The 17,795-nt window shown below is 54.0% G+C and overlaps 1 protein-coding gene across 3 annotated transcripts; it reads left to right on the forward strand.

Moving 5' to 3' along the window:
* Window positions 1-6,513: 6,513 nt before the first annotated feature.
* GSS (glutathione synthetase) lies at window positions 6,514-17,781 on the forward strand. Of its 3 annotated transcripts, none has more exons than XM_065031848.1 (13): window positions 6,514-6,640; window positions 6,901-7,031; window positions 8,379-8,524; window positions 9,962-10,037; window positions 10,573-10,712; window positions 10,869-10,985; window positions 11,433-11,513; window positions 12,691-12,768; window positions 14,226-14,292; window positions 14,927-15,121; window positions 15,317-15,398; window positions 15,705-15,894; window positions 16,593-17,781. In XM_065031848.1, the coding sequence occupies exons 2-13, from the start codon at window positions 6,903-6,905 to the stop codon at window positions 16,714-16,716; spliced, it is 1,425 nt and encodes a 474-aa protein (XP_064887920.1). In that variant the 5' UTR covers window positions 6,514-6,640; window positions 6,901-6,902; the 3' UTR covers window positions 16,717-17,781. The 3 variants fall into 3 exon arrangements, 2 of the variants coding, with proteins under 2 accessions (XP_064887920.1, XP_064887922.1); XM_065031850.1 differs by lacking the exon at window positions 6,514-6,640 and adding an exon at window positions 6,665-6,797; XR_010466525.1 differs by lacking the exon at window positions 6,514-6,640 and having other exon boundaries at window positions 6,804-7,031; window positions 16,593-16,805; window positions 17,367-17,596.
* The last annotated feature ends 14 nt before the right edge of the window (window positions 17,782-17,795 follow it).

Raw genomic sequence — 17,795 nt, forward strand, 5'->3', positions numbered from 1 at the left:
TCATGGCATGGAGGACAACTCCAGACCTGTTCCCAGAGGGGATGGCTCGGCTCAGGGATGTGTCGATGTTGCCTTCATTGACTGCACGGTGCAATGTAAGGGCTTTGTGCGGTGCCAGTCTCCCCTGTGAATTAAAATGCTCCCATAAAGGGGACTCCATAGCATGAACAGGGTGACTTTGAGCACATCAGGATAAAACAGTGCAAGCCCCCACCTCCATGTCCCACGTGGGTACTCTCTCACCAGGTCACCAGTCAGAAGCTCGGGTACTCATCAGGATTTGGCAGCAGCTGGTGCGGAGCTGGACTCTGCATATGTGTCTACTGCAACTCCTCTGGGGAGACCCTCAGGGAGACACCAGTGCTGAGACCCCTCCTGACCACGGTGTGACAGAGGTGCTCAACCTTGCCGAGATGGCAGAGTTTCAGTGTCCTGAAGAGCCACGGGTGCTGATGGACCACAGGTCCCCCTGAGGTTACCCTGGTGGTCTTCTGCCTCTCTGCCCTGAGCTTGGAGTCAGGTTTCCACCCACACCCTGGAGGGACCCAAGGCCTTTGGTGGGTCTGGTGCCAAGTACCTTTGCCATGAGCATCCCAGCAGTGGGATGAGCTCTTGGCCCAGACCTACCAGCTGGCCCAGGCTCACACATTCTTCTCAGGGCACGTGCCCTCCCCACGCTCTGCTCACCCCCTCCCCTGCCTTATCTTTAAAGAGATTTTATTTTCGGAGATTCCTTCTGCAGTTCCTTCTGTTCGCCCTAGTTTCTCTCCCTCTTTGAAGAGGTTCCAGCAGGATCCATCAAAGGCCAAGCAGATCTGTAGAAGGGGAAATATGGAATGGTCGCTCCAGCAGCTGCTTGAACTGCAGTTCCGCCGAGTTTGGATGTTTTCATCTCTGGCATTTGTGATGTGGTTTTCAGGGTGGTAGGAAGCTCATCCTCATATTGCTGTCAAGGCCTGAGCTGTGCCCTGCTCGGACAGGTGTGACAGGGCATCTTCAGAGGGGCAGTGGCTGCAGAGGGCTCCTGTGGACCTCCCATAAAGAACCCCATGCACAACAAGGAGCCCACGGATTTAGCTGGAGCAGAGAGCAGTTTGCCTGAGGTTGCTGTTGCATAAATAGCCTGAGTGTCCCACCAGCCCTGCATGACCATCCTCAGCTGTGGGAGCATCTCCATTGACCACTGAGGCACCCACGTTATTCCCCCATAGCTCTGTGCTTGATGTTGGCCTCCCATGAGATGATGGCAGAGGATGGAGCTCCTCAGCCCTGTCCCCAAGGGCTGCACAAGCCTCTCCCCGCGGGACAGGACACCACCAGTACCGGCCTGTGGAGCTGCCCCTTCCGTGAGCATTTTGTGGTCAGATCATCTCCTACCCAGCCCTGGAGAGCCAGGAGGGTGCCAGGGCCTCAGCCATCCTCTCCAGACAAATCCCCCAGCTGCTCCCTGACCCCTAGGAGGAATGTTTCCCATTAGCAGGCTCTGATAAGTGGCAGGAAGGAGAATTACTCTACGTGTCGGGCAGTTCGGTAGAGGTTTCCACACTTAACATATCACCGCTATCAGCTCCCTGAAATGCACTGGAGGGGAGTGCGAAGGCGGCTGATTAGATAAAGACAATCTGCAGAGGGGCTATTTCAGGCATATTTCCATCCAGTGAGAATGTCTGCTCACAGTGAGAGAGGCAGAGGTGACAGGCCAGCGCCGCCAGCCCAACAGTGTCCCTCTGCCTCAACCCTGCCATGCAAGGCTCCCTCCAAAGCAAACCCCTAAATCTCTACATCCCTATCACACCAGAGCGAGAGAGACAGCGGCCACCACCACAGCACAGCTTCCCCAAAGGGCAGATGCTCCCATGGGGCTTGGGATGGGGTTGGCTCTGGATCCCCCATCTCACAGCTCCCTGGGCACTCCCAGCATGAGTGCCCTGCTGCCTGAACTGTTTGTTGGGCATTGGAACAGGCTGCCCAGGGCAGTGGTGGAGTCACCATCCCTGAAGTGGTTGAACAGACGTGGAGATGAGGTTCTCAGAGACATAGGGTAGTGCCAGAGTTGGGTTAATGGCTGGACTTGATGATCTTGAGGGTCTCTTCCAACCAAAATCATTCTGTGATGAGCCAACCCTAGACACAGTGCTGGTCCCCCTGTCCTGAGCTCTCTGTCCTTTAGCGGGGGGTGAAGTGTTGCCTCTATAACTCTTCAAGAACATGCATGAAGCTGCTGCTGCCATGAGCTCCTCGGTGCAGTGGTCCACACCTCGGCATGGCTTGAGGCTCGGGCAGTGTGGGCACACTGATGGCTGAGCCTTCAGGCATTGCGCTGACACTGCGTGCAGAGAGGCTCCAAACTGAGGATCAGGATTGAGAAGACACCTGAAAAAGATGTGACGTGAGAAGTTAGTGCCTGGAGTTAGCAAGCAAGGTGCTAGGAAGTTCACATATGGGCATGGAGATAGTGAGATTGCCTGGACACTGGGAAAATTGGAGGAGTTTTGTTTGTTGACTTTGAATTCACCAGCTTTGAGTTTCAAGAGGTTTTCTTCTGGGGATTGCCACCATAGTGCTTCTGTTTAGGAATTAAGGTAGTACTGAACACTGCAAAAACTTACAGGAATGTGTGAGCCGTCTGTAAAGATGTTTGAGGTTTGGGCAATGCACTTCAAAACAACAAGAGAAAAGAGAATCTTGCCCTGTTCATTTGAATACTTAATAGCACCTTAATTGCAGCCGGCCTGCTGGGACAGACCCTGGCACACACCAACCTTTGGAAATCATGACCAGGAGCTGCTTGGGCACTGCAAGGGAGGCACAGGTCAGAACCAGAGCTGGGTCGCAGTTCTGCCAGTCCATGTGCAGGACCTGTCCCTGCAGTGCCTTAGCTGCTCTGGTTTTGCATCAGTTTTGATCTGCTTTGAGATCTGGAGCACAAGGTTGGGTAGAGTCCTGCACACCCATCAAGCCAGCACAACCAGCCCCTCGCAGAGCATTGGCTCCTGGGATGATCCCATCACAGCCCTCTGCTCTCTCCATTCCTCCTGCACCTTCTCCTTCACTCCATGAGAAACCAGACCAGAGTGGTGTTGAGGACATAAACTGTTGGAAGTGGCCACACAGGGCTGCTTGGCTTTAGCAGTTGTTTCCTTGGCCTGATGAAGGTCATGGCTCTGCTCCCCTGGCCCATCGACCCAGCATTCTGCTCACAACGGGCTCAGACAGTGCTCGGCTTGTCCTCCCCACTGCACTTGGCCATCAAGCCTTGCAGTAGATCGAGCTCAGTCTATCTCACGACAAGGAACAATTGTTCAGGATGGAGTGTCAGCAGACGTGGGAGTTCTTCATGGGATCTGGTAGGCTTGGACCTTCCTCAAGACTGGCTGTCACCTAGAAGGCAGCACTATTCCTGCATGTCCCCACATCACGACAGGAGACCTTCTCACCTCACTGTGGCCCATCAGACAAGATGGGCTTTTCTTTCTCCAAACTGCAGTGAATATCTGATTCCAGGTTTCCAGTCTCTAGCCTGGATATGCCCTGGTGGGATGCCACCTTGCAAACAGTAGCTTTCCCTTACAAGATGTCCCCCATTCCCAGGCAAGATTCTGCCTTGTGGCGTTTGGGCTCAAGGGTTACCTTGAGCACCTCGGTGCTGCAGCTGAGCTGGACACACGCACACATATGAGGGGAATAAACCTTAAAAGCTCCCCCAGGAAGCACGTCCTGGTGCTGGAGGGACTCTGGGACCAGCCAGCGTGGTGGCTGCTGCGCAGAAGAGCATCAGCATCCATGGCTGGTCCCAGCCTGGTGCTGCAGGAACTTGGGCACAGCTCGGGGCAGCGAAGGTGCAGCCAAAGGCAGGTTCAGCACGGCAGCTTCATTTTCCAGCAGCTGGCCCCACAGCCTGGCTCACTGCTATTTATACCTCACTCCACGGCCACTTCACGGCACAGAAAGGCCTGGTGGAAAAGCAAAGGAAGTGAATTTACTTTGGGGAAGAAATGACACTACCCATTTATAAATAACCTGGGTTTCATTGATCTTGTAGATGCTCTCTTGGCAGAGAGTCCAATGTCATCGCCCCAGCAATGCAGACAATACTTGGGTATTGTTTTATTCTCAGTTACAGGGAAAAGGACAGCACCAGCTGCCTTTCTATCTTTAGCCCATGAGAGCACCCTTCAATTGTTCTGCACTTCAAACAATAGGCACACATGTGGGGGGTTTAAGATTGCTGGCCTTACCAGAGTATTTCGCATCAAAATGCAGCCTTAGAGACAATAGATTTCTTTCATGCCCTGGCTGAAGCTGGTATTTATATGACAGAGAAACCAGGGTGCAAGAGCTCCGTCTTGTTTTTCTTGTGCATGATGGGCCAGGGGGACGTTTGGCTCCCCGGGGAGCCCTCTGAACTCGCTTTCCACAAAAATAACCCCATTGTTCTCTCTGCATTTGGCTAGTGCCGAACATCACATCATCCCCTCTGCTTGCACAGTCAAGTTAATGGCTTTGGTACCACGCTAGTGCAAAAACAATTTTCTGCATTAATGCAGAAATATTGGGAGATGCAACAGTGTTGGCCAAAACCTCAGACTTGGTTGTGTTGGAGATTTGGGGGATGATTTTTTGCCCCGTGCACCCACATCCAATAGATGAGCGATGCTTTGAAGGTGCAGACGGGCAGCCCAGCTCTGCAACCAGCCCGTCAGCTGCTGTGTATCAAATGCCCCTGCATAACTCGGCACCATCGTGGGCTGATGATCTGCCTGTTTTGTGGTGGCTTTGCCGGTGCCCTCGGAGCCTCTGCCCGGTGTGGCCGGGGTACCTGGGCTGTGCCGGGGACATCCCAGGTGTGGGACGTGGCTGCGTGGGGACAGATCTGCCACAATGCTCCCATTCACACGTCTGTCCCTCACGAATGAGAGGAGCAGGGTCAGGTTAGAAGTATTTATTCCGCCCCGTTGTGGCTGATGTTGTATTGAGTTTCAATTGTCTGAGCCCCGCGCAGCCTTTGAAAGGGGACGCGACATCCCAAAGCCACAAAGGCTCTTTAACAGCCAGAGGAGAGGTTTACAAGTATAAAGTACTTTTCTTTAAACTTTGAGGGACTCTATTTTTAGCAAATAAAGATAATGTCCCAGTTGCTGTTGTTCATCTTTTGTTGCATGGAACATGCCAAATACTTACCATGTCTGCCATATTTTTTTATCATTTAACCTTCTCTGAGCCGCATTGCGGTTCTCTCAGGCTGTAGCAGAGATTATGGGCTATTTGCATGTTCAAATCCTTCCCGGGCTACTGGATTCCTTTGAAAAGATCTCATTCTCCAGACTGAATTTGGAAAAGAGAAAGAAAAGGCAAGCCAGAGCTCTCTATAAAAAGTTTTCCCAGTCAGAGCAGGGTGCATTTGTTCTGGGACCTCCCAAGGACAGGGTAGTACTTTTTCCAGCTTACTTGCAATGAAATGGGACCATGTTTTGCAATGTTTTGCTTAGAAATTCAAGCTTTTTATGCACTCCCTGAACCTCTCAGAACAAATGGAGAGGGGAATCAGGACCCTGCCGGGACCAAGGACTGAGAGGGGAAATGCTTCTGTTTGAGTAAACTCTGTCCTTCTGCGTTGAGACTAAACTCTGAGACCTTGTTCCCCACTTCCATCCCTTGACCAGCACGTGGGTAAACAGCCCTTGCCCCGTGGAGGGGAGACCGCAGCTTCTCTATGAATGCCCACGTCCAGCTGAACATTGCGGAGTTGCTCTAGGGAAAGCGATCCAGGAGAAAGCTGCTGTGTTTTGTAAAACTGAAAGTGTTTGCCGTCACAAGACCTCAGCGGTGAACTGATGGATTTAAGTTTGTCTCTATTTATTGGGGCTCTACCCCAATAAATCCATAAAATTATTGATATTCAGAGAGGACATGATCTCACCAAGTGTTGGTGATGGATCCATTGTGCAGAACGTCCCTAGCGAGCCCCAAACTTCCTCAGGCCGCAGGCATAGGCAAAGTTGAAGCCCTGTGCCCACTCCATCCTTGCGACCACGGTGACAAAATGCAGCCCTCGCTTTCCAGTAGGAGCAACCAAACCAGTGCCGATTCCCCAGCTGCCCACGTCCCCATGGGATGTAGCACCTACACCACCAATGCAGGGGGAAGCCTGAGCCTTGACCAGGGTCCCGCAGCCCTGCTGCACCCCATGGGACACCTTTGGCTCCCCCACCAAGGCTCTCCTGCAGCCTGTGCGGTGCTGCCGGTGTTGTGTCCCTTCTTGGGGGGTGACATGGTTATGGCTGAGAATGACGTAAGAGGCTCTGAGCTGTTCCCTCCTCAGGTCGGCGCTGAGCAGCACGGCCCCTGCTGGTTTCCACCAGCCTGACCCCCCAGCGCCCGCCCCAGCAGCCCCACGGGGCGCCCGGAGCTCCCGCCGGCGCTCCTCCCTCCCGCCTGACGTCACGGCAGGACGTCACACCTCCCCGTGACGCACCGCCGCGAGAGGCCGCACGCGCGCTCCCAGCTCCTTCCCCCCGCTGGCGATCTCCGCGCTGATAGGGCGGCTGCGCTGCCAATACGGGTCTAGGGCGGGGCGCGGATGGGAAGCCTGTCCAATGGGCTGGTGGAGGGCGGGGCCAAGCGGAGCGGCGCGGAGCAGGTAGGGGCTGCGGGGCTGGTGTCCGTCCGGGGGCAGCGAGGGGCCGGGGCAGTTCCGCGGGGCTGGCTGTCGCGGCCCGGCTCTGCAGCTCCGTGAGGGACCTGCCCGTGCTGCCCTGCGGCGGTCGGCGCGCTCGGGACCTGGTGCTCGGCTGCGGGTGCGGAGCTCTGTGCGGGCCCGGGCTGCCCCGCCGAGCGGGCAAGGCCAGGCCGCGCGTGGAGAAGGGTTCCGGGTGAGTGACCGGTGCTCTCTCCCCTCAGCCATGGCCGCCCCGTGGGAGGACGTTCTGTGCGACACGGCGGCCATCCGGGAGGCAGCGCTGGTGGCCGTGGACGCGGCGCTGCTGGCGGGGGTGCTGATGCGGACCGAGGGGCTGCCCAACGCCTCGGATGTAAGTGCCGGAGCGGAGTCGGGCGCGTTCGGTCCTGGCCGGGCTGTGAGTCAGCACGGCCGGAGGGGCGCGGGGAGGAGCTGCCTGCCAGCCCGGCTTGTGCTGAGCCCCCCTCAGTGTGCCCAGCTCCATGGCTGGAGCACAGGGGACGTGGGGCGCCGTAACTCTGCCTTATGGGCATCTCCCATGTGAGGAAAGGCTGAGGGAGCTGGGGGTCTTTAGCTTGAAGAAGAGGAGACTGAGGGGTGACCTCATTAATATTTATAAATATGTAAAGGGTGAGTGTCAGGAGGATGGAGCCAGGCTCTTCTCAGTGACAACCATTGACAGGACAAGGGGCAGTGGGTACAAACTGGAACACAGGAGGTTCCATTTAAATATGAGAAGAAACTTGTTCCTGGTGAGGGTGGCAGAGCCTGGCCCAGGCTGCCCAGGGGGTTGTGGAGTCTCCTTCTGTGCAGACATTCCAACCCGCCTGGACACCTTCCTGTGTCACCTCATCTGGGTGTTCCTGCTTCATGGGGGGATTGCACTGGATGAGCTTTCCAGGTCCCTTCAACCCCTGACATCCTGGGATTCTGCGAACTCACACCCTGTCCTGCTGATGAATGCATCTCCCAAGATCCAGCCCTGTGATACAGGTCCCCTTTTCCAAGGTGGGAGGGATAGATCTGGAAAGGTTTGGGAAGCCACCAGGAGCCTTGTGTGTGTGTGGTGCTGGGAGTTCATCCCTCTGTCAGCCTCTCACCACCTGTATGGTCCTTTGAACTCTTGGAGGGGCCTCTTTTTTGGTGTGCTCGCAGCTACAAGTCAGCTTTTGCTTCATAGCTGGGGAAAGGTGATGGGGTGGGGTGGCCAGTGTGTGGAATTACCTCTGGTGAATCCCAGAATGTCAGGGATTGGAAGCCCTGTGCCTGTGTCTGGGGCTCATGAAGCAGGGATCAAAGGAAGTGATTCTTATGGCCAAAACCTAGAAGTGGCAAATTCACCTTTTCTCTGAAACTGAGGCATTTTGGAGACAGTGCTCTCCACTTAAGGTGGAAACGGAGCATCCTTCAGAGGGAAGCGTTCAGCTCAGCTGGAGCTCTGGAGCAGCTGTTCCTGCCTCCGTAGCACCCACCAGACAGCTTGCAAAGTAAAACCCTCTGAAGTCAGGAGTTGGGGGGGGATGTGGCTGTGTGTCTGTCCAGGGTGCACGAGGGGGCCTGGGAATGGCTTGAGCCTTCAGCCAAACAGAGGAAGCACATCTCTAGCCCCGCTTAAACTGTATAGTCCAGGGTGGGTTTCCAGCCCTGTGGACCCTTGTGTCGAGACCTGACTTCTCTGTTGCCACATTCTTGTTTGCAGGTGGTGAATTACGCCCCCTTCACGCTGCTCCCGTCTGCAGTACCAAGTGCCCTGTTTGAACAAGCGTACGCTGTTCAGCAAGACTTCAACCTGCTGGTGGATGCTATTAGCCAAAACAAAGAATTCCTGGAGCATACTCTGGCCAGGTAACTTTGTTTCATGTTGCATTTTAATTAAATATTTTAAATGCTATTTATTGCCCTGCAGGCATTCCTACCTTCCAACCATTAATGTCCTTCAAGCTGAGGCAGGCACTCCTGTCCTCTGCAGGAAGTGTCTCCTTTGCTGCATTATATCTCCTGAGACTGATTTCCATCAAGCCTCTGTGCTTTGAAGTCTCCTCAGAGGATGGGGCATCTGGTTGACACCCTCCAGTGATCTTCGGTTTTGCCAGTGTTTCAAGTTTGTGAATTCTTACTTGTGAGTTTGTTAGCCCCTGGGCCTTAAATTCAAATTGCCGAAGACTTCCTTGAGTCCTAGATGTAGTAGTCTGTTTTGGTCTCTTTTTGCATCTGCCTGTGGCTCTCTGGTAACCACCAGCTCTGATGCCTATTCTGAAGAGAACGTGTTTGTTCTTTCTCCCACCCCAGCCTCTGATCGGTCACCCCATGTCCCCTCCTTTCCTATCCATGTCAGGAAAGTGAATGGCAACCTCTGGGTGCTGGAGGGCTCGTCAGTTCTGGCTCATGAGCTCTGCTGGATTTGTCTGTGGCTGTTGCCCTGTGCTACCGTGACCATCCCTGTGGGCCCCATAATCCATAGGGCTGATGCTTCCACAAAATCCATCCCTGCTGCCTGTTCTGTGCTGCCTGTGCGGGTGCTGATGGCTGGCGCTGGCACCAGGACAAAGCAAAGGAGACTGTTTTCCAGCCTCATTCTTGTTTTGCTAAAGCATGACCCCTCAGGGCTCTCAAAGCTTGTGCCTGTTCCAGAGCTGGCTCCACCCAGAGCTTGTGGGGGCAGGTTTGTACCTGTGGTTAAGGAATGCAGCGCCTGGTGCTCGTGTGCACTCAAGTGTCTGCCCTGTGCTGCCTCTTGCGCAGTGTTTCAGGGCAGCTCCTTGGAGGTGCTGCTCACGATCGGCTCAGGAATTCAGGACCCTAAGAAAAGCCTGACCCGCTCTAGCAGAGGCACCGAAGCACTTGGCACCATGGTGTACAGGATTTGGAGCCTGACAGGACAGGGGGAATTTGGTGAAGCTTGTGAAGCTTCTGTGAGCTGTATGTGCAGGCACAGAAACACTTCTGATTTCTTTCCTGTATTTGCAGAGTTCTGTTGCGTTTCTTTGCTTTTGCTTGTCCTGTCTCTCTGCCCTGCAAAGGAAAGTCGCTTCTGCACAGCGGTGCTTTTTCTAGAGCGGCTGTGCTGAGCAGGCTGGCTTTGTGTTATGGTTGTGCACTGCGGCCCCTGATGACGAGTGCATTCATGGTGAGATGCTTAACACTGCTTTGGGACTTGGTCCAGCCGCAGCCCTGTTCTGTGTTAGAATGTCCCCCATAAGGTTTTTGTCTGGAGGGGAATTAATTTTCTTGTTCCTCTGTGACAGCATAAGGGGAACTGATCTGGTCTGTCTTTCTCTCTAGCACCATCAAGGTAGATGACTTCACAGCTCAACTCTTCAGAATCTACGTGCAAGTTTTGGAGGAGGGCTTGGCTCAGGTACCTCGGCAGGACCCCCGTGGCCAGCAGCCGTGTCCCTTTGTGTTGTGGTGGGATTGCCTGGTCTCTGCAAGCTTGTTTGCTGCTGTGGGCTTTGAACTGTCCCCTAGTCAGGCCGGTCACTGCCTGTGGTACGATATCTCGGTTACAGCCTGTGAGCTCAGGACCTTGCCCTGTTTGGCAGCCACGCCCTTTGGTTTGTGCTGCTGGAAATTCAGGCCTTGACTGGGAGGATTTAATCTGGTTTGTCTTTGTCCTCTTGGACCCTTGCGGGAGTGCAAAGACATGTGCTGTGTTGGGACCGGTGCTGGACAGACTGTCTCTGCAGAAGCTCCTTTACTCTCATGAGTGTTGAGCGCTGAGAAGGGCTGTGGGCCCTGAGCAGCGGCCAAAGCACCCACAGGCACATCTTGCAGAGATTTTTATCAAAATTAAAGCAATTGGATCTGCCTCAGGAGGATTTTGAAGTGAGGTCATCAAAGGGTTTGCAGTTAAAGGCAACAGGAGAATCTGCTTCATCTCCCTTCTCTTTCAGTCTGTGTTTCTAGGCATAAACCGCTCTGATTATATGTTTGACCGTGGGGTGGATGGGACACCGGCTCTGAAGCAGATAGAAATAAACACCATTGCTGCCAGCTTTGCCGGCCTCACCTCCCGCACTGTGGCGGTCCATGGGTAAGGGAGCATCCCCAGCCTGTGCTGCCGGGCACTGCAGCAGTTGTACCGCCTGGCCTGCTGCACTTGGCATTGTGTGCTCCCCAAGCTCCTCCCTCAGTCTGGTCAGGGGTTGTCGTGCCATTTACAGCTTTTTTTTCCTCTTTTGTTCCCCAGGCAGGTGTTGAACGTGCTGGGCAAGCCTGAGGAGGCATCACGCCTGCCCCCCAACAACCCATCAAAAGGGCTTGCCATGGGTATTGCGAAAGCCTGGGAGCTCTACGGGTCACCAAGGTAGGGAGAGAGAGAGAGGTGCCAAAGGCTGGTTTATCTGGTCTCCCTTAGGGCTGCAAGTGTTTGGTTTTGAATTTGTGCTTTCTGAAACATGCCTGTGTGCTAAATGAGCTGTTCTGGAAAAGCCTGTGGCACCCTGGGAAGAGAAAGGGCTTGTCTCGGTGCACAAGGCTGCTGCGTGCAGGCGGGGCATGGAAGAGTTGTGTGCTTCAACCCTGCGCAGAGCTCGCTTTTCCTCCTGCCTTTCCCCATTGTGCTGATGCCCTGCAATGGTTTGGTGATGACTCAGGATTGGTACTTTGGTTTGCATGCTGCCACTTAGAAATGCTGGAGAAAACAAGCAGGATCAGTGCAAAAACCTGAATTACAACAGAGATCAAAAGTTGGTGATTGTGGGTGCATGTGGCGTGTTTCCAGGTTTAATGATGTCCCTGGTATCTCTTGCAGTGCTGTGGTGATGTTTATAGTGGAGGAAGCCCAAAGGAACATTTTTGATCAGCGATGTGTAGAAAATGAGCTTTGGAACAGGTAAAGGCTCAATTTTCCTGGGATGGGGAAGGAAGGAGACGCAGTTTTAGAAAAGGGAGGCAGAATGAACTTCTGCTGGGTTGTGGTGTTTCCCTTGCAGCAGCTCATGGAGCATCTCCAGGCTCTCCAGCGGGAACAGCGTGGGGGGGAGCGTAGGAGCAGGCCATGGAAAGACGGGGGTGTGCAGAATCTGTTTGCTTTTTACTTTTCCACCTACTCAGGGATAAAGTCAAAACACTTCATAGTTTCTGGGACTGTGAGAGGGCATGTCTTGGTATGTAACAGGGCAGCTCTGTGGTCTGTTGCGCAGCTGTCTCCAGCGTTCCTTCAGTGCCTCCTGCCTGGACTCAGCGCCCACCTTTGTCCTCATACCTACCTCCCAAAACCTCTCACAGCTCTTCTCTGGAATTACCAGCAGCCATCAAAGCCTCTGGTCTCCAGGGCTGATTCCTTACTGATTTTTGGGCCTGTGTGGTCCTCAGAGCCACACCAGTGCTAACTTTGCTGTGGGCCAAGTCTCTTAGACAAGATGATAACGAGCAGAGCAGAGTTAATAAGTGTCCTGCTTGCTCTGCGACTTGCAACTGGGCACATGTTGTCTCCTAAATGCTTAATTAACAAAGCTTCAAATTGTGAAAGATCTGGGCAAAGCAGCGTGGCAGTGGAGCAGAGGACTCGGAGGAGGAGGTGTTTTGCACTGGAGCGCTGGGAGCTGTATCAGCCTCTCCAGATCCCCAAGTCCACACTGCCGCTCTGTGGAGGAATGACTATAAAGCATATTTATAGAGAAGGAGAGAAAACATGCAGGAAATCACTTGTCTGACTGCAGCTCTTGCCTTTGAAGGCAACATTGAGTAAATCTGTTGCGTAGGGTTAGAAGACCAAAATATTGACTTCTCTTAGAAATACTTTAGGAGGTGAAAGGTGAGTATGGAGAAATCCATGGTTTTTATGCACGTGTTCTGCTTCCTGCAGTGTTTAGGCTGGAAACATAAGATGGGTGCTAAAAACAGAGACTGTTTTGGCCTGTAGGATTCTTCTGGCTCTGTAGCACAAAGCATGAGGTTATTTGAGCAGGAGCCTACAGATCCTCCTTGCTGCAGCCACCAGCTCCACTTGTGTTCCACCTCAGGTAACTATGCCCAGCCTGGTGACTCTCCCACTCCTCTCTTAACAGGAATATTCGGGTCATCAGGAAGCAATTCAGAGATGTGTTTGAAAAGGGGTCTCTGGATGATGCCAGGAGGCTGTATATGTGAGTATGAGCCAAGGTGTGCGTTCCTGGCTGTGTGTTGGGCACATAGGGCTGTAAATGGGAGTTTTCAACCAAAGCTGGTGGTATGTTTTGAGTGTAAATAGTGACTTTCTGAGAAAGCAGTTCTCTTCCATGCTCCAGGATGCTGCTTCCGCTTAGAGGTGAAATTACTTTGCTCTCACAGTGTTGTTGGTTTTGAACACACTCATCATCTCGCCTGCACCCTGTGGAGGTCGGGATGTGCAGGTCACAGATCCCAACTGTTTGTCCTGTTTCCAGGGTGATGTGCTTGGAGCTGTACAAGCCTAAAGGATTATATGGTTTCATGCCAATGGTTTTTTTTTTTCTGTAGTTAGGCTAATTTTTCCATGGTTTGACCTTTGGTGCCTCTGCTGTGTTTAATTAACGAATATATTTGTCATTGCCAGGCAGTTAAGGTGTGTCCGCTGTACTTCCTCCAGAGCTGCTTCTCCCCTCACTGACGAACACCTTTACAATTAGACTGCCTGGCTGCAGACAATTTCTGTGCTGGGAGCCTGGGAGTGTGCTGCTGTGGCTGTGCTGGCAGCCCTGCCCTGGCAGGATGGTTTGGTGCCTGGGCAGGTTGTTGAGGTGCTGTCCTGCCTGGAATTGCCACCCTGCTTCCTCCCAGCTTCAGGAAACTCCCAGGCCTGGCTCCTCGTGGCAAAAGCTACCCGAGGAGGCCACAAAAAACAATGAGAGGGCTGGAACAGCTCTGCTGGGAGGACAGGCTGAGAGAGCTGGGGTGTTCAGCTGGAGAAGAGAAGCTCTGGGGAGACATTATTGTGGCCTCTCTGTACTTAAAAGGGGCAGGTGAGAAAGATGGGGACAGACTTTTGAGCAGGGCCTGTTGTGACAGGACAAGGGGTGATGGTTTTAAACTAAAGGAGGGAGATTCAGGCTGGACATGAGGAAGAAACTGTTGGCCCTGAGGGTGGTGAGAGCCTGGCCCAGGTTGGCCAGAGAGGTGGTGGCTGAACCATCCCTGGAGACATCCCAGGCCAGGCTGGACGGGGCTCTGAGCAACCTGAGCTGGTGAAGATGTCCCTGCTCATGGCAGGGGGGACTGGGGAGCTGGGAAGGGCACTTCAACCCAAACTGTTCCGTGGTTCTGAAAAACAAAACAAAACAAAAGTTCTTACCTTCCTGCTGGGCTGGGTGCCCGAATTATTGAGGCTTGGGTTTGTCAGGGCAGAGGCTGGGTGTCAGCTCCCTGTGTCCCGGGGCACATCAAACCCACTGGGGCCCGGTGCAGGGGAGCCAGGGCTCCCAGTCCTTGGCTTCCTCCAGCAGAACCAGCCAGGAGCAGAACGGCTCAGGAGCCCAAGGAGACGGGGCAAATGCTCTAACACGGTGCAGTGCCATTGCAGCCCCCTTGGTGCTGGGGAGCTCGGGGGCTGACCTGGTTCTCTGAACGCTTCTGGTCTCTGTTGCAGGGACGGCCAGGAGGTCGCAGTGGTGTACTACAGAGAGGGCTACGTGCCGCAGAACTATGACCAGCAGGTCAGTGCTGACCGCTCTGCTCCAAGAAGCTGCCCGTGCTGTGGGTTTGAAAGGCCCCATGACCTCAGGGGTATCTGTCCTGTCCTGGATGGGTTAGTCCTGTGCGCTGATGGCACTGGGCAGCAGTGGCTCTGCAGTGCTGGGGGTGTCGCTGGCACTCACACAATAAGAAAATGAGTGGCTTTCTTCTCCCGTAACTACTTGTGGTGACCTCTTACTACAGCACTGAAATGCTTCTGTACAATATAGGTTAACAGAGGGATTAGCACCTGCTTAAAGGGTTTAGCCTTGATCCTACAGATAAATTTCTATCCTCTGCTAGGACTACTAAGCTGCAGGTAACAATAATAATGGTGTTGTCGGAAGGTGGCAGCACTGGACAAGCTGGGGAGGGGATCAGGCGATGGCTGTGGACTAACCTGGCTGTGCTGTTACTGGAGGTGCTGGGAAATCTGTGTGTGCATGGCTGCTTGATCCCGGAGTGCTGTTCCCACCTGCCATCCCTGCCAGGCAGGAAGGGAGAAGGCAAATTGGATGTCAATAACTGAACAGGAAAGACTAGAGAAAAACATTGGGGTGGTTGTTGTTTGGGTTTTGTTTTTCTGACTGGATGGCTGTTCTCTTTGTGTCTCAGAACTGGGAGGCACGGTTGTTGCTGGAGAGATCGAGGGCAGTGAAGTGCCCTGACATTGCTACCCAGCTCGCAGGCACCAAGAAGGTGCAGCAGGAGCTGAGCCGGCCGGGGACGCTGGAGAAATTGCTGCCCGGCCGCGCCGAGGCTGTCGCACGGATAAGAGCAACGTTTGCTGGACTCTACTCCCTGGACATGGTGAGTGTGAGCAGAGCTGGAGCAGGAATGAACATGCAGCCGTGTGCTTGGCCTGCGTGATGTTCCTCTTTGGTTAAGAAAATGAGAAGACTTTGTTGTTGCCTCAGGGGAACCCTGTTGATCCTGCTCAGAGGGGTCCGTTGAGGAGCTCCTGCTCCTCTCTGATGCTTTGCTCTTGCCATCCTTTCCTGCCAGGGTGAAGAGGGTGACAAGATGGCTGCTGCAGCTATCGCTGACCCTGACCGGTTTGTGCTGAAGCCGCAGCGAGAAGGTGGAGGTATGAGCTCAGCGGGCCTGTGTGGGTTTTCACCGTGGTTTGTGCTGTATCCAAGAGAGGCAGTAGCTCTGTGATGCTTCCTGCACCTGTGCTGAGGGGTAAAAGGTGGGGTGGCTGGTGGCTGCTTGTAGCCATGGTGACTAGTCATGGCAATAAAACTGCTGCTTCTGGAGGAGCTCCTGAGGCCCAGAGCTGGGACCCCGGGCAGCACGTGGGAGGCAAAGGCTGGGGCTCTTGGGGCCAATGACTCCTGCTGTCCTGGGAAGTGTTTGACCTGCTGTTTGGTTTTGTTTTGTGTTCTGCCAGGGAACAACCTCTATGGTGAAGAGCTCAGGCAGGTTCTGGAGAAGATCAGAGACAGCCCTGAGAGAACTTCCTACATCTTGATGGATAAGATCAAACCACAGCCAGTGATGAATTACTTGCTGAGGGCTCACAGTCCCCTGCAAGTGTCCGAGTGCATCTCAGAGCTCGGTATTTTTGGTGTCTACGTCAGGTGAGGAACGTGCTGTGTTAATGGGGCGGTTTGCTCCAGCTGGCACTTGGGTTGGGGGCGTTTTCTCCTCTGTGCTGTCCGAGCACAGCAGCAGGGCAGGTGTCTCTGGGGATGCGGAGGTGCAGGGGACAGACGGGACCATTGAGTCTCCACCCCTGTCAGCAGCTCTGAGCACTGTGTTCACATGCTGAACTGCTGCTCGGTACCTGCTGAAAAACCACAGAGCTGGTGCTGGCAGTTACTGGTGTAACATCCATCGGGAACTGGTGTGTCTCGTCCCTCATTTCTGGAGGCACTTCTCGGGATCTAGACAGAGCTGCATGCTTTCCTGAAGCCCTCGTGATCTTGGAAATATCTGAAGGCTTAACGTGGTTGTGTTCAACTGCTGCTTTTGTTTAAAACACTCTTGGGGCCATAGAAATGTTCCCATAGGTTATAAATTAAAGGACTTCTCACACAATTTTAGAAACAAATGTACTCCTGGCAGCATTCACAACCTGACACTGAAAAAGGGCCCTGGTGGGCACAGAACATGTGCAGCTCTGTCTGCAGAGACCCAAGAACTCTCTATTAACCTTGGGGCTCTCACATACTGGTTTCCTGCACCGTGGCCAAGCACACGAGTCAGATTGTTCAAGATGGTAGAAATGCCGTAAGCTTTCTGGGCTGCAGGTGCTCAGTTGTCCTTTTCTTTGCAGACAGGGCAAGGAGATGGTGATGAACAAGGCCGCCGGCCACCTCCTGCGGACGAAGGCGATCGAGCACGCGGACGGTGGGGTAGCGGTGGGGGTGGCAGTGCTGGACACCCCGTACCTGGTGTGAGGAGGCGATGCCCCATCCCACCCGCCTTGCTCTGCTGCCTGAAGAGCTGATCTGTCGCAGGGACGTTCTCCTTAGGGTGCACTTACAAGGTCTGACGTGCTGGGGACTGTGAGGATGGACTGTGTGGATGCGACTGCTTAAATGTCGTGCCTGCCAGCCCCAGCTTCTCCTCTGCAATTCCCCCTGCAGGAAGAAAGGACCCTCTTGCTCTGTCTGCTCTGTGCCCTCTGCATGTCCCAGGACTGCATTGGTCTGGGTGCTCCCCTGGGGTCCAGCCTGTGGACCAACAGATCCCATGGGCTGGCACCAGAATCCCTCAATGCTGGTGGCAGACCCCAGCCTGATGCTGAATTGCAGCCCTGTGTCATAGCCAGGGCATCGACCAACCCTGAATGCTCAAGAGCTTGTGCCAGGGGTGTCCCGTTGCAGGTCACACACAAGGAGTGTGTCCCACCTGCTCAGCTGCAGCACATACAGCCCAGGAGCAGTGTCAGGGAGCCCCAGCTTTGGTAATGGTCCTGCTGGGACATGGGACTGGGAGCTTCGCAGCAGGGAAGCAATGGAATTGCGGGAGAGCCTGGATGGACGCAGCCCCAGCTGCTTCATACTGGGACCAGCACCAGTGAGATGTGTCACCCTCTTGGTTTCAGGACTCGGGAACAGCGCAGCAGTGCAGGACAGGAGTGCAGCTCGTCCATCCCACGGGCTGTTGCCTCTTCTTCCAGCCCCTCTTCCTCCTCTGCCAAGCAGTCCAAGAGGAAACGTAAAAGATGCACCTCGGCAAAGCACCTGGGCAGCCTCAGCTCTACCCTCTCAGTGACACCAGCAAGGAGCAGCGTTAGGTCCAGTATTTCTCAAGCGCGAAGGGGCTGAGTGACAGATCTGCACCTTGCTGGGCGCATTGCTGCTGTTGCTGTGTGGCAGTGCCGCAATCTTCAATCTTTCACCTTGGAAAGAGTTCAGTTCTGTAAGTCTGGCTGATTCTGTGATTCCTGGGGCCTTGTTTTGCTGGCAGGGGGTGTTGATTACCCCCAGCCAGACATTAAAATGTATGTGCAATCTGAACGCTGTTCTTGTGC

This window comes from Columba livia, chromosome 16 (genome assembly GCF_036013475.1).
Source record: "Columba livia isolate bColLiv1 breed racing homer chromosome 16, bColLiv1.pat.W.v2, whole genome shotgun sequence".
Classification (NCBI taxonomy): Eukaryota; Metazoa; Chordata; class Aves; order Columbiformes; family Columbidae; genus Columba; species Columba livia.